The 16,603-nt window shown below is 39.4% G+C and overlaps 1 protein-coding gene across 3 annotated transcripts; it reads right to left on the bottom strand.

The window, feature by feature from the left end:
- Window positions 1-376: 376 nt before the first annotated feature.
- Window positions 377-16,462, bottom strand: tmem63ba (transmembrane protein 63Ba). Of its 3 annotated transcripts, none has more exons than XM_089012150.1 (24): window positions 16,157-16,462; window positions 13,934-14,155; window positions 13,770-13,849; window positions 10,928-10,969; window positions 8,902-8,989; window positions 8,783-8,820; window positions 8,543-8,685; window positions 8,269-8,320; window positions 8,068-8,176; window positions 7,923-7,993; window positions 7,541-7,621; window positions 7,333-7,456; window positions 6,487-6,620; window positions 6,275-6,412; window positions 6,020-6,173; window positions 5,464-5,570; window positions 5,256-5,342; window positions 5,030-5,095; window positions 4,371-4,533; window positions 3,980-4,085; window positions 3,670-3,837; window positions 3,471-3,586; window positions 3,315-3,386; window positions 377-2,461 (listed from the first exon to the last, which is right to left on the bottom strand). In XM_089012150.1, the coding sequence occupies exons 2-24, from the start codon at window positions 14,129-14,131 to the stop codon at window positions 2,285-2,287; spliced, it is 2,514 nt and encodes an 837-aa protein (XP_088868276.1). In that variant the 5' UTR covers window positions 14,132-14,155; window positions 16,157-16,462; the 3' UTR covers window positions 377-2,284. The 3 variants fall into 3 exon arrangements, with proteins under 3 accessions (XP_088868276.1, XP_088868275.1, XP_088868277.1); XM_089012149.1 differs by having other exon boundaries at window positions 377-2,464; window positions 16,157-16,461; XM_089012151.1 differs by lacking the exon at window positions 10,928-10,969 and having other exon boundaries at window positions 377-2,464.
- Window positions 16,463-16,603: the final 141 nt, after the last annotated feature.

Raw genomic sequence — 16,603 nt, forward strand, 5'->3', positions numbered from 1 at the left:
CTCCCAAACACAAAATGGTCATCAGCACAGCAACATTCAAAAAAAGGAAAAAGGAAAAACGCTACTCACCATTTGATGACAATGCTCTGATCTTACCGTGAAATGGGCATCTCTTTCCCTACATTACATCACAAACTGAACTTCAAAGTCCTTTAGATGCTTTATCTTCCAGTCACAGTGTGTATATATATATATATATATTATATATATATATATATATATATATATATATATATATATATATATATATATATATATATATATATATGATCATCTCTTTCTCTCTATTACAAAAGTCCTTTAAGCACACAAAAGCTAAAAACTGCTAAATTAACTCAACAAAAGTAGCACAAATGCCACGACATAAAAAGTGGAATTTAGTTTGTTTGTTTGTTTAATACTGTCCTTTTCATCTTTCCCCAAGAAAGAAGTGCAATTTTAAAACAAAGTGTTTTGCTGAACAGTCAGAAAACAGAACAAGCTAACAACTTCTATTTACAAAGACTTTGTTGTTAACAAAAACTATTGTTTTATTTCCAGTGAATTCAGAGATGCATAGATTAGCTAAAACAACATGATTCACAATGTCGATGACTTTACAGAAAATATCTTTAAAATTATAAGACATCACTCAGGCCAACAGACTGACACACATGAATGTTCTCCTTGAGATGACACGACATCTGCTATTTCTGATTTAATACACAATAGCACATGTATGGTTGTCCAATGAACCAATGCTCATTGCCTATTAGCTACCTTTATTAGCATCTCATCTAATGTTGCAGTGGTCAGCTACATTCAAAGTGGAACAAATAGTGTTGTCAACATATTCCACCAGAACCCGTTCAGAAATAATAGAGGTATGCAAATGTTGAGGTATGGAACAATCGGAAGAGAACACCAATTGAACAAGTCAGACAATTATTTTGTTAGAACTGTACCAAAATAATAGACGCGTTCTAAAAACAGGTCACGGTAACTTGTCGGTGTTGTGAATGGAGCCGATGGTGAGTTTCTATTGACCTTGGCAGTTGCTTTAGTAGAGTTGTCATTGTGAAAGTAATGGAGTGGGTCTGAAACATTAACTTTTTCAACATCACTGAATTGAAAACTTATCGCGGAAAAAGATAGTTATTTTCCATCCGCCCTTCCTCAGTAAGATTAAAAAATGACACATTTGATGCACAATAAGGCCTCCTTTGTGTGTGTGTGTGCGTGTGTGTGGTGTATTTCACATGAAATAATGTTACTTGGTTAAGCTTGAAGTATTTAAATGTTGAATGCATCTTACCCACAGTTATGACAGTTGAGTTCTTTTGTTATTTCACATTTCATTATCGACCGTACACAATTGAATGAAAATAACTTACAAATCAGTTTGCAGAGGGTTTCAACAGCTACAAGAGATATTTTAAGTCACCTAATAGGCTCTACATGATCAAGTGCCTATCCAAAAGTTAACAAGGGCAAATATGTGACAAACTAGTCATCCAGTTTCCACCATAAAATGAATTAAAATATCACTATCCGTGCATATTTGTAAACCTATGGGGTTGGAAAGAAAACAGCTAATGTCAACTATCATAACAGATTGACCCACCAAACTGTCTGTCCCTATTCAACCCAAAGTCCTCTTATATCAGGGTAAGGAGCAGCAGTCCAACAGCAATCGTAACTATCTGCATCGCTTCACTCTAGTGTGCTATGAGATCGCTCATCATCCATAGTGGGAACGAAATGTGTTTAAATCAATGCCCAAGAAGGTCATGTGCTAAAAGAAAATAGTCATCTTCTCTTTAATGGGATTTCGGAAACATCTGCACCTCACTTGAGAACCGCATTAGATATGGAACGCTCTGTGAGGATATGTTGGAGTACTAGGAGATGATTCTGGAAAATTTGCCACTTCTTGAAGAGCACGCAATTGACGGTACCTTTGTGGAAAGTCAGGATTACTGGAGTTCAAAGTCTTCTCGTTATACGTGTAACGATGTTGAGGAGGAGAGAGCATAATTCCCTTCAATACAGGGCCAAAGAGTTCTTGTCAACCTTTGTCTTTTCCCTGGGTCCGTGCCCTATGAAGGTTCATCTGATGGCCATTGCTGCCGTGTAAGACTGTAAGAATCCTTGAGCTAGAATCCATGTAATTATTAGTAGACAACACGTATCCATTAGTTTTTCACCTCTCCATCAAATTGAGATTCTTTGATGAACTTGTTGGCTCTCTTCCGGTTCATTTATTCAGTGCATTCTTCTCAGTGGCTTTTAACTTTGTGTTGTCTCAGTGTCGCACTTCATTATCAATGAGTCTATCCTCTCCTGACTGGAAGTCCTCATTGAGGCCATTTTCCACATTGATGATTTCCTCATCTTGGGATGACCCCTGACCATCGTCCTCGCCACTGCCTGATCCGGCCTCCTCTGAATTTGGATCTTGCAGAACCTCAGCGATGTACATCTGCTGTTGGGAAGGCGAACCAAGATTACAAATAAAATCTTTCTCAAAAGCAACCTTGAAAAGAGGCACTGTCTGCAACATTTTTACAAAAAGCTTTTAGCTGATACTGATCAGAATCAATGAATGTGATCACGGTCAGTGTTCAGAATTGTATTAAAAATACTGCTTATTTACAGATGTTTGTATTCTGTGAGTGATTTTCTTTAGACGCCACGTTAATATGGATTACTGCGCTCCCTGCTGTTACATTTGAAGATTGCATTGCGTGGCAGGGAGTAATAATTCAGAGGCAACATTAGATAAGAGAGGCAAAAAATTGCATTGGGCCACTGTGAATTTCGGAAAGTTTCCCAAACGGCCAGACTTGGAAACCCCCGTTAAAGGTTTCCACATATGCCTCATTCCGCCCCCCAATAACCCAACCTTTCAAAAGTACACAGTATAAATCCATGAATGGAATTATATTTTTAAGAATCAAAATAAACAATGCATCAGCAGTGTCTGACAAGATCGGAGTACTCTATATGCAATGTACTTTGAGGTATCATTGTGTCACAAAGCTAAGGGCTCAAAAAGTAACTACTGATGAGATTTTGGAAGGAGAAACAGCCGGACACAACGAGGAATGTTAGAACCGCCTAAAAAATATCCACAACAAGCCAAAGGTAAATGTTCTTTGCTTTCATTGAGGTTATCTACCGAAAAAAAAAAATACTGAAATGAAGCACTGCTGTGACTGATTTTGTGTCCATTTGTACTGAATTTGCATGTTAGTTAATGATGGCACATTGTCTATACATTTACACCTGTGCGAGACACTCAAACGTACAAGGACATTTGCCCAAATACTTACTGCAGCTTTGTTCGAGTCAGTAGTGCACTCTATATGCCCATTCACAGTCACATTCAATTCTTGAGTGTCAATCTGAAACACACAAAACACATATATTTAAGTCAAGTTAAAACAACATTTTAAATAAAAACAGTACCACTGAACAGGTTTTGTTACCTTGTAGTTGTGTGCGCTCAAATATTTAAAATGTCCAAAGCAGACATGCAAGAGGCAGACAGTGATTGTGATGATCAATACTATGAACGTGAACATAGAGATTGCAGCTGAAAACCCTGAGAAAGGAAATTTGGAGGACATCTGTTAATCAGGCACTTTAATTCGTCATTTGTGGTCTGTAGATGGAGTGCTTTTCTACCAGAGCGCATCGTGGAGAAGAAAAGGAGCCAAAATAGACAGAGAATTGGAGCAGCCACAACTTGGTTGACGGCTCCAGAATGGATTTTCTTGTCCAGTTTGGAAGGCAGGTAAGCATAGTACATGTTGTACCTATCTGCGAGGTGTTTGAGCAGCATATACATCAGCCCTGCACAAAGAAGTGGAGTATGAAGTAAGAACAAATCCGATTAGGCTGGCTGATGAGCGACTGTATGAAGAACAGAACAACATAATTGCATCAGGTTGCATTAGCAGTTGCAGACGAGGGCAATTGAAAAAGCAGAATTTACCGAAGGGGACAATGATTGGGCAGGTGATGCTGTAGGTCATAACCACTGTGAAGACACACATCATCCAGGCATAAGCCGCTCCAAACTGGAACTCGTAGGCTTGATGCTACATAATGAAAAGATAAATATCAGAATTGAATCATGGTATTTTAATCTTCAAACTTGGATTGGAAAATTGGAAAAACATTGCTTTCATATTTGCCCAGATAGGTTTACGATAAAATATTAATACAGCTATCATATTTTTGACTTTCCATCATGAGCAGGTTTCATGCAAGAAAATATAGGGCGGTATGAGTGGTCACGGTCACAAAAAGGGATACAGATGGTTTAAGTCACCCCAAAATGAATAACAAATTGAGCATTGTTGGTGAGGAACCCGCATACTAACCCTTTTTACGTTCCTGCGCTCGGCTGCGGATCGGGCAAGGCAAAGGCGGATCATGTACATAAGCAGACCGGGGATCCTGAGCAAGTCCATGGCATTGCCGATGAATGCAGATGCAATGACATAGTTCACAAAGAAGGCTCCATTGTCCGGAAGGAACACGCACCTGATTTGGGTACCACAGACAGATCATAGTGATTAAAAGCTTCAATCTACTTTCATTCACTCATAATCTGTATTGCCTGCCCTTTTTAGGGCTAATTTGACTGGAGCTCAGGACCTCAGCTGTCTTTAGGCTAGAGGTGGGAAATACCCCCTAGTAGTAGACAATCGTTCACACTCACTTTAAGACCTATGGGCAATTTCAAAGTCTTCAATTAAGCTCATTTACATTTTTTTTTCCAATATGTGACAAAGCCATAACACCTCAAAGAAAGGCTATCAGCGTGTGATGTAGACAATTCTAACTATTGTTTTAGGTAAAAAGTGACTTATACAATAACAATTTAATACTCAACATTCTCATTTACTAGGATTCAGAGTACATGCTAAAAATGATAAATACCGTATGTTCCAGTGCAGAATGATTGAAGCGTTGAACACACACATATTTCAGTGAATAATTGCTGTAAAGCTTTTGCTTCTCTGCATATGCAACTTACTCAAATCTCACTTTCGCATCTGCCAAGAATCTTTTGTCAAAAAGCCACCGGAAGAACACATCCAAACTACGGACAGACAAAAAAAAAAACATAGTTACAACTAACAGCTACATCATTAACACAGTTAAATCAAAACAAACACAGTAATGTAAATACAAAAAAATACAAATATGTACGGTACAGTAAACATCCTTTTTTATGTGAAAACAAAAAAATTATGCAGTACCTGCTTAGACCAAGGGAGGGCAGTAGGAGCACCATAAAGATTAGAAATGTGTAGCATTTGTGCATAGTAGTTCTGTTCTCGCCAGACCTGTAGGAAAGAAGGGACACATTATCAATATGTAGACACAAAAAGAAAAACACGCAAACACGCACACACACAAACGCGCCCACACACATCCTGAAATGATTGATTTAAGTAAAAATCCTACCGAGTCCAATGGGCTTCAAAGAAGGCAGAGTAGTAGACAATGGTAGGAAGTAATGCAGAGAAGGACCACAGCAGGAGGGTGGGGAAAAATTGAGTGATAATTGGATTCTGTGGGAAAAAAAGTAGACACACACTAAAAGGTTGTGACAAGAACTCCACGACGAAATAGTGTCTAAACAGAGGGCCAAAGCTTAGCTCCGTCCATATATTTGTACAGATTCTAAAAGTAATCTGAGGACCATCTTTAAATGATGGCAAATAAAGTAAATTATGATAAAACGTCTAATCCGCCTATACATTCAACAGTTTGCCCTGGTAGACTTGCATGGGGACAAAAAAGATGGGATTGTTTTTCCATAAAAAGACAAGACGATTTAAGTTATGAAAGACTATTTTCCTGCAAATGTAACAGTAAAGCTTGGAGGAATTACTTCATTACTTAATATTAGAGATTTGCAGAGTATTATAATTATCGTTCCTTTGTATGATTTAGAAAAAATATATAAGGTTGGCTGAGTATGATTTATTATTATTTTTCTAGAGAAAAATGCCCTCACGTTTAAGTACTCCACTGGTTTGGTCACATTGAACTTGTCCATAGTTGAGATAATGATGGCTGGTGTGGTGAGGAAGAATAGAAGGAGGAAGAGGACACAGTTTATGATCAAGCAGCGGATCCACCACGAGAAACCTCCCAATGACAGATGCTCCCTAGGGGACAAAAAAAAAATAATGTCATAATTGGATCAAAAGCTGGACTGGCCAACACAGCTGGTTACGTAGCTGACGCAGTGACTTGAATTTACACTAACCAGTAGACATTGTGTGGATCGGGGGCGTAGCTCACAGTCCAGTTGTGTGTCTGGAGTTTGTCACTAAATGCAGAGCTCTTAGGCTCTCTGCGACAGTGGCAGCCCTGACATTTGCAAGCGTTGAAGTCCTTCAAGATTCTGAGAGAAAATCATTCACATGCATTTACGGAACTTTTTATATATGCATAATACATAAACAGTGTATTTCTTACATTGCAGTGATGGATTCATTTTGAAAGGTGACAAATGCCATTCCTAAAGGTTTCCTGTTGACCTTCTCTCTCTCCTTCCTGTAGCCATCTTTTAATTGAGCTTCCAGCTTGGTATAATAGGTCACAGCCTCTTCCTGTGTGAAGATAAACATCCAAATGTGGTTCAAAGTCAAAGTCAGCTTTATTGTCAAATATGCTAATATGCATGACATACAGCACAGATGAATGAGATGGTTGAGATTTGTAGTGCATTTAAGATTGGATTTCTGAAATGAATATACAGTGGATACAGAAACGTACACACATCTGTTCAAATGCCAGACATGTGTGATATCCAAAAAAATTAAACAATGGGGAATAATTTCTAAATTTGCCATACTCCACCACTATTAATGTGTCATAAACTTAACAACTCAAAATCAGTAGTAATTATAGTAGTAGTCAATAGTGTGTGTGATTTATGAACAGTTCAAATACTACTTCAGGTTTCTTAAAATCCCAAGGGTGTCAGGAAAAGACCACTCGAACATACATATGGCAAGTTATAAGGGGGTCTGCAGATGATGCAGCTATATGATCATTATCATTTCTTTTTGTAAGTTATAGGCTGTTTTAATGGTCGAAAAAAGATTTAGAAAATGTTAAGTATTGCCTCATTTTTTTATTTCATTAAAATGGCATTACAGGGGTGTGTGGACTCCTGATCCACTCAAACTTATCAGAGAAATAAGCAGAATAGCAAAAAAGCTATCATCGTATACAAAAAAAGACAGTCAGACAGACAATTGACTGCCAGAAAACTAAGCCGTGTTATTGTTTTGAGATAATAGGAAAAGTTTGTCTAACCTGCTCACAACCTTTGATGATGCAACAGCAAAGGTGTCCACATGGCTTTGGGTTTATCATGGTGGCCATGTGCTCTTTAGCCTGCAGATCAAGGAAGAATTTTTTGCTGCGCTCAGCTTTCTTCCTGCATACAAAACAGTCATACTTCACCCCGATGACTTGACAAACAAAGGATTAATCGTCATTTTCTACCGTGTTAAATTGGTACCTTTCAGAGTTCAGATACATCAGCCTGGCTACATTGTAACAGATGCGAGCTTCCAGCACAGCACAGTTTTCATATGCTTGCCTAGTCAAAGGGAGGGAGAGAATCATATTACAAGAAGAGTGGAGACAACATTCTGCATAATAAATGCTGGTTAAGTGGGATAAGGGCCAAGCATCCCTCCTTACGAGAAGGAAATGACACATGACCTGCTTATACTTATAGTCTGGCCATTGTCTCATACTGGGTACATAGTTGCCGAAACCAGCTTTAAGAGGAAAAGGCATGGCACTCATATACGCTAATGCAGTTATGGAATACATGAGCAGACAGGAAATGAGATTCAATATGAAATCACACCCAAAAAATATTTGAAAGCCCTTACTCAAAGTGTTGCTTTATTTCCGTTTCTTCTGCATATTTGGAGAGTCCATTGACAAATAATGTTCTTTTGACCTGCAGTGATTTTGGAAGTAAGAATGTCATTTTTTTTCAAAGTTTGATTGTGGAAGGAATTGTGTGAAACCAACCAGGTCATCCTCGGCGTAGTGCATCTTAGAGGTGTGTCTTCTCATGCTGCATACTGTCAGTAACAGGTAAAGGAATGCAAATATGGTGTGCAGCCACAAAAGCGCATTACTGGATAAGATAAAAGGATGACATATCAAGTGTTAAGCAACAAAGACTGTAAATCACATTGGTGCAAATATTGCTGCTCAAGAAACACTCACTCTGCATCAAGATTGGCTATAGTCGTTCTTCCAAAATTATATGCATTGTTTTCTGTCGGAAAAAAAGACAAGTTAGACTCCTGGTGAAATGTGTTGAGATCAGACATTGAAATGAGTTACAAGTTAAAAAAATATTCATTTTATGTTTGTAGGAAGAGGAGCAATGACACACATTGACTGTAAAAGGACTCAAGACGGTTCAAAAGATTTTCATTATAATTTTGTGTCACACAAAGTGGTCCCATACTATTGTTAGAAAACATGGTGAACTCACCAAGTAGGTTTCCTGAGAAGTTAACAGGCAATATGATGCCAACAGAGAGCACACCCACCACTACCAACAGGCCAATGATGTGGCGTTGAAAGGACAAATAATGCACTGCATCCTCCCCACACTTCTCCCTTATCTCATCATCCCTACAAGGTAAAAAATATCAAGAAAGTGTGAGGTATCTGTATCTGGACAAAAAAAATATTTATACAAGGTATCTAATAAAGAGCAAGGCTGACTGACTTGATTCGGAAGATGGCAGTGAGCCAGGAACAGAAGCCCTATAAGAGAAAAGAGCAATAATATGAACGAAACATGGCCAAAAACACATTCCTGATCTCAAAAAGCAGCAAAGTTCTTACTGTGTCTCTCTGATCTATGTCAACCGAACTGGAAACTGAGGTGAGGCGCTCATAGCGTTCAGGTGCCTCCGTTAAGGCAGCGACTGCACTGTGGACATAACACAACCCATAGCATTGTTATGGCTTAAAAGGGAGGGGAAAACTCAACACATTGGAACTGCCATTAGTAGAATGGGAAAGCTTGTACACACATGAACGCAACCTTTTATCATTGCATTTCCAGTAAAACGGTGCACTGGAAGCATAAGAGGATGGATTTATTCAGCTGGCCCTTTCAGACAAGACCCATGGTTTATTGCACAGACTAGAGGCGTTCTGAGATCATCCCTTAACAGTAAGAGTAACACCAATGGTTGCTTTCAAAATAAGAGACCTTGGAAAGTGAGTTTGTAATGTTGATCTTCATAACTTGTTTCTGCCCAAAGAGATCTCAGCCCAGAAGAAGCTCAGACACATGAACAAGCAGCAGATCCTCTTGAGTTCAGCAGAGGGAATGTGCTTTCCCTTAACTTACTCTATTCACGGGTCACCAACACGCTACCCTTGGGCATCAGGTAGGCCGCAGTACCAATTTGTATTCAAAATAACTCTTCAGAAATGATTAAAAGGTTTCTTCAGTCGTCACCTGGACTTCTTTGAAGGTGTCGGATGTTTCGCTTCTCATCCAAGAGGCTGTGTCAGTGAACTAAAATTTTGCTGGTAGCTCTGGCCCTATATATATATCCCTCCTCGTCAGAAATGCTACACTGTGATTTCCTAGGAGTGTGATAAGAAGTGAATCATAAAAAATATGAATATTTTGCAGTTATTTATAGCAATATGTTACATAATGACATTTACGTGTTCCCTTTCGTGTCATCTCATGGTTGATAATTATTGTGAGAAATCAATGTGATCAGTATCACAGATGAAGACTATTAGCAATATCATAGCACAAGGCAATTAGAACAAATGCTTTATTGCCGAAGTATGTGTAAAGGAAAACCCTCATCATTAATGAGTGTCCAAAAAGTAGTTTTCAGTTTGAAAATGGTTGGAGACCCCTGAAACCCTACAAACGCAAGAGTGAGGTGAGCACTTTTTGGTATCATAGCTTAAAGGACAACCAACGTCACTTTTTTGTTTCCCAACTGACATCAGAAAAACGTTTTATAGCATCTAAAATACCCAAAACACGCAGTATGATATTTTTATTCAAATGCAAAACACCAATAAAAATTACTTAAATTGTCCAAAATCAGCCCGATGAATGAATCAGCCTGTTTCCACAGGCTGATAAATTCCTTACATGGAGCTTGGACGCCCACTTCTGGCTCTTTCTGGTGCAACACGAGGTTTTCAGACCAAACAAGCATTGACGTGATGCTACAATGTGTCCTTTTTTTCCGGTCAGGGGCGTTCCTTCAGTGACGTCACGTACGGACTCGTCACCAACTCAAAAACAAGACTTCCGGAATATTCAGCACAAGTCTTAAAACGGTAGAATCTTTGTAAAATACGCTCAGTAGAAGTCATTTGAAGCCATTTTACAAATTATGGACACAACTTGTCCGAAGACGTCGGTTGTCCTTTAAGGAAGTGCTGATGCTCCGCTGGAGCTCAAGGTGTGTTTATCAGAAGAGTATTGTAGCCCCCGTGAGAATGACGCCTTCATTTCAATGAGAAATTAGAGAGGGATTCTCTCAAGTGTAGCAATCAAGGTGAAGACTAAATTAAGTAGCATTCCAACCTCAATCTAAGAGTCTTGTCTGTGAGCATCATGCTGTGCAGCCACACAAGAGAAGGCCACGCTTCAGAAAGAGGTTAATACAGAGATTAGTACACAGATCTAATTAAAGACAAGGACACAACAACACAAGAATGACATTGGCAAGAAGAGCAGGGAGATCATTTAGGACCCTGGCACTGGGAAACACCTGGAGGAAAAAAGCTAAAACACCAAGAATGGGGAAACCTAAAAGTGGTAGCTAGGTTAACAATAGAAAGAGGAAGCAAGTAAAGAAAAGGCAATACAAATATAACATACTATTCCCGATCATCCAGACGACTGTAGCGCTGATCCATTATCCTGGTGAAAAGACAGGCAAAACATTTTCGCTGATACAAAGCAACCCTGCCATTAAGGAACTCTACACAGAGGAAAAATTTCAGACGAACTTTTCTAATTAGCTTCCTAGCACACAACAAACACACCAGCAATGAACAGATATGTAAGCACGGCACTTACATAGTCTGCTTTCAATATTTGACAAAAGACTGACAGTATATTGGCGTTTTCGTGTTTATTATGTTTGTTAAAGTCATAAGTGCCTTGCATGCTGGGTCCGAGAGGACAGTAATTTCATCTGTGCTGTATGTCATGCATATTTGACAATAAAGCTTACTTTGACTTTGAGCTGCCACCCCCTCTTATCACCCCACAACCCAATTATCACTAGACATGCAGCTGCAAAAATAGTGGAGGAGTAAAATCCAAATGTCCACAGCTGGCAACATGTCATGAGGTCAACCTTTTCAGAATTCACAAGGTTTTTAGCGTTCTCTGCCTAGAGTTGACATTTTTTATCTTACCATTCAAATTTATTGGTGAAATTATTTATGCATTCTTCTGAACAGCATACTACTGCAAAGCAGCTTTTTAGTGGTCGATTAGATGCTTTGGGTGAAACTTGGATCCACAAGTATAATTTCTAATGTATCGAGCTATAGTCAAATGGAAAATAACTGTAATTTAATAATTACAATAATGTCATCATTGTATAAATCCATACTTGCAATGATGTTGAGGATGTTGTGAAATTACGCCCATGTGTAAATTTTACAAATGCTAAGAATTAAAACTCGACATTTTGTCTCCCAATATGCTTATTACACTTGATCATACAGCTGTTAATCTAAATACAGTGATACCTCGGCTTATGGACACTTTAACTCACAAACTTTAAATATAACCTTGGCATAAAAACTAGTTTTCGGCAGATGAACCAAACAACACAGCACCACGGTGGATGGCGGACTAGTTTTCGGCGGATGAACACCAAACCACACGGTCGCCAAGCACCACTGTGGCTTGCGGACTAGTTTTTCACGCCCCCTTTGAGTGCAGACGTGGTTTGCTATCGAGTGGAGTACTTTTGCTATTATAGGGCCGAAAAGACCCCATCACAGGCTTGTGTTAAGCCAAAGAGGACACAAAAGAAAATTACGGTTGAGCAGAAGAAGGAGATCATTGAAAAACATGATCGAGGTGTGCATTTGTGTGACTAAGCCTCCCAGTACCAGTAAGCTAAATCGACCATTGCTACGTGTGGATAAGGGTGCTTCTGTGTTGTCTAAGCAATAGACCGTGTGAGTGAGGGTATAATAGAAGAAAACTTCACTCGGATATCATCAAGAGGCAACTACATCAACGACCATCACAAAGGTAAATAAAACAACTTGATTATACAGTACAGGTTATTTCTTTAATTACAATACAATACAATACAATAGTGTGTGTAGTGTGTAGTTTTAAGGCTTGTTTAGTAGAAAATTATGTTTTATGGGGACCTGGGAACGCATTATGCTCATTTTTAATGGTTTCTTATGGGAAATAAATGTTTGGGAGACAAACTTTTCGATGGACACCCACTTTCTGGGAAACAATTAAGTTCGTAGGCTGAGGTGTCACTGTAATATTCACCCTTCCAGTCACAGCGGTTATAGCTGTAGACAGCCTATCCTGTTATTTGTTTACAGGTTATGATGACTGATGCATTATAGGGTGAACTTCAAGTTTGATTTAACCAAAAGTGCTTAGACTCAACCCGACACACCACGTGCTGCTGACACAGACTTCCTGTCTGGGTCAAATCATTGAGCGGTAAACTCCAGTTAGACAAAGATCACTTCATTTTGCCGTGTCAACTGTGTATTCAAGCGATTTTTTTTGTATGGGACAAAAAAATGACAAGGCATATGTTCCATATGGTGTAAAGGACATATGTTCACTGTTGGCACACTTTCTGTTTTATAACCTAATCCATGATAATGACTTAGTATAAAAACAGATTGTGTGTAGCTGTCTGACACACTAAACTTGGCAGAAAATGCCTCAGTGAAGCTAGTAAACTAGCTAGTCATCGGAACAGCTGTGAAGAAATAAGATGCCATTGATTCTTTTACTTGTCATTGATTCCTGATTTGTTTCCTTGTTGTTGATATGATATACTGAAAATGAGTGGATTGACAACTTTTTTATCTATTTAACCTTTTGAAATTTGAGGAAAGACAGCTTATGCAAGACAATATGTATTGCTGTATACAGCGTTTTCACAACAGCTTCAGCTCTAGCAAAGAATAGGTAACACAAAATAAGTAAATAACACACCCATCCATCCATTTTCCATCCCACTTAGGGTCGCGGGGGGTGCTGGAGCCTATCTCAGCTGTCTTCGGGCACGAGGCGGGAGACACCCTGAATTGGTTGCCAATTCGCAGGGCACCCAAAGACGTACAACAGTCACTGTCACACTCACACCTAGGGACAATTTGGAGTGGTCAATCTGCCTGACATGCATGTTTTTGGAGTGTGGGAGGAAACTGGAGGACCCGGAGAAAACCCACGCGGGCCCGGGGAGAACATGCAAACTCCACACAGGGAGGCTGGACCGGGACGCGAACCAGCGACCTATGCAATGTGAAGCCGGTGTGCTAACCACTCTACTACCAGGCCGCCCCAGTAAATAATACATACAAAAATAAAATAATAAAATATTAAGAACAATATATTTCAAATTGTCTTTGTTGATGAAACATACATTCCTTTTTGGTGCAGATTCCTGAAGTAAACAAATACTTTTAAACATATCCTGTCAAAGATATTTTACCTGTCAGCATCAGTGACCAGAGCGAGACGTCCATAGTCCCACGCTACTTTTCGAAGGAAAGAGAACACGACCAGCAAGCCCTGCGAGTGCACATTTATTTGCAAGAAATGAATGGATAAGAAAAATAATGACTAGCGTATTGATCATGGGGAAAAACCACTCACCAAAAAGCACATGAAATCAAGGGCGAGAACAGTTGGTACTCCACCAAAGGGCAAGCCCTGTAGCACCGTGCTGCGAATTCGGGCCGAGTAACAATACTCTTTGGAGGTGGCATTGGGTGGAAGCGTTGTCGCACAGCTTTGCAAGTCAGAGCAGGCTTGTGCCCCCCAGATGGCCATCCCTAACACCAGCACTTGCATCGCTCACTGCCACATGCTGACAATCTGTAAATAAGTATTTGTAGTAGTGTTTTGAGAACATTCAATAGAATTTTCCTTTCCATGCTGAAAAGGAACACGATAGTAGCAGGAAATGCTTTCTAAAGGTGACATTTCTTCCTGGTCACTGCCCAATTGTGGGGCCAACACATTCAACAACTAAAATGTGTTTATTTTACTCCCAATAAGCTCATTTCTCCCATTTTGTGCTGTTACAACAAAAATATTTTATGGTCTTTTTACAAATTAATTGAGCACCGTCAAAATCAAATCCAAGCGTTTGCAGGACCAGTCATCATTACGTATAAAATAAAAAACAAACTGGATCTGATATTTAGAGGGTAAGAGTGAAAATCAAATGACTGCAGAAAATTCTGATTTTTGTCAAAGACTGTAAAAGGTTAGAAAAAAAGGTTAGTGCAGTTTTACTTGCAAATATTTTTTCATGTCACAAGGCAATTGATAGTGAAAAAATAATATACAGTAAAGTCTCGTTATATCGATATTCAAGGGAGTCCGAAAAAATATCGATATAACCGGGACTATCGATATATCCGACCCTGTTTGCATGTAATTTTCTCCGTGCGTGCATAGAAATAGTATCGATATAACCGGGACTATCGATATATCCGATATCGATATAACGAGACTTTACTGTATGTAGCAAGTGATTGCAAAACAATTGTACATTTGCAAACACTCATAAGACGTTTGCAAGATTGGTGAAGCAGTTTGTGAAAATTACTGATATATCTGTGTTTGTATTTAGAGGTCAAGAGTAAAAAGTGTGCATCAAAAGAAATACTCAGCAAGTACAGATACTTGCTAAGTTTACTTGTGTACAGCAAAGACACACTCCGTTACTTCCCACTACCCTCTACAGGCAACCACCATTTGAGACTCACATACTTTGCATGTTTTGATAAGGACATCAAAACAACATTGATGTGTCCTAGACTTGAGTGTGCTGGTACATGTGTTGACACAGTTGCACTCCTTTATATTTGCCCTTCAACCCACTCACTATTAGGAGCATCCGCGATGTTGAGCGCTCATCTGCCCTAACACTAAGTCGTTTATCTGCTCCATGGAATGCTGTGACATCACTGCGGCAAGATGCAGCCGGAGGCCAACAATAAACCAATAGAGACCACAGGGTTCAAATGGGCCGATGTCAGCCCGAGGAGGACACTGCACATCCTCCTATGCCCATGAACATGGCCACATATTTTTTGACTGCTGAATTGTCCTTATCACCTTCTTTAAAGTGACTCTCAAATGTACTTGACGCTGCTTACGTTGCACTTGTGGTTACCCAATGTAAATAACGTCGGAGTTTGTCAGGGTTGCAATGCTGAATTAATATGTAAATTATCGACTCGACACTGGTCAAGTTGCGACAGCGATAAAAACAGGCCCAAAAAGCAAAACATTTTAGCCATAGAAGCTGCATTAACTAATAGATCGTTCTGTATCTCTACTGTGTCGCAAAGTTAAAATGTAATCATTGGCAGACAGGCAACAGATAGTCAAGTATCCAACGCTATTTACTGTCGTGGCCTATGGGAGTTGAGTCGTTGGAATTATTATAATCGTGTGACGTTCTTTAATAAAGCGCCGCGTATTAACAAAAAAATTACCAGAGTCGCTTACTCCGAGTATTAGTCTGCTAACGGTAACAATACATAATTCATCTGTGTAAGCTCTCAGTCGTACAGGAGTGGTCCATCGATGAGAAGGTTTCTTCAGCCGTCATCTGTACAATTTCGAAGGTTTCGGACGTTTTTCAGCAGTCAAAAAATATGGATAGGAGGCGAAACGTCCGAAACCTTCAAAATTGTACAGATGACGGCTGAAGAAACCTTCTCATCAATACATAATTCAGTTTACATGTGCTGCGAAGCATAAAGTTCATTCAGAAGTACGAAATTGACATTATAAACTCAACACTGTTTAAAATGAGAGCAAATGGTATGAACGAGTTCATTCCCGCGCCGGTTGACTTACCTTTCCGAATGCATTAAACAAGTTAAGTCGTCAGCGGACTTGTTACTTCGTCAATAGGAGGCTAGCAGTTAAGCGTAGCCTTAGCGCTAACTATTAGCTGATCTACGTACCATAAACCAGTTAGAGTCGGCCAAACTACATGTATTTTTTAGGTTTAACGTCCCTCGTCATAACACCAGGCTAAGAGAAAATGAAACTAGGTATCTGAGCAAACAATCCACCATGAACCCGTTTACAATAGTGCGCTCGTCAACGCAGTGACTATTGTGCATGTCAAGACAGCCGGTTGGACAACTCTCAAGACGGGCCAGTCCAGCGGGCGGAAACGCCAATCATGCTTCAAGTGTGACTGACATAGACGTATGATTTCTAGAAATGTCGAGCAGGGTCACAACCGAATCGTCCTAACAGAACTTTCGCGCTTGGGAAGAATCTAGTTGTATATTT

This window comes from Hippocampus bargibanti, linkage group LG13 (assembly GCF_051943395.1).
Source record: "Hippocampus bargibanti isolate YZ-2025 linkage group LG13, ASM5194339v1, whole genome shotgun sequence".
Classification (NCBI taxonomy): domain Eukaryota; kingdom Metazoa; phylum Chordata; class Actinopteri; order Syngnathiformes; family Syngnathidae; genus Hippocampus; species Hippocampus bargibanti.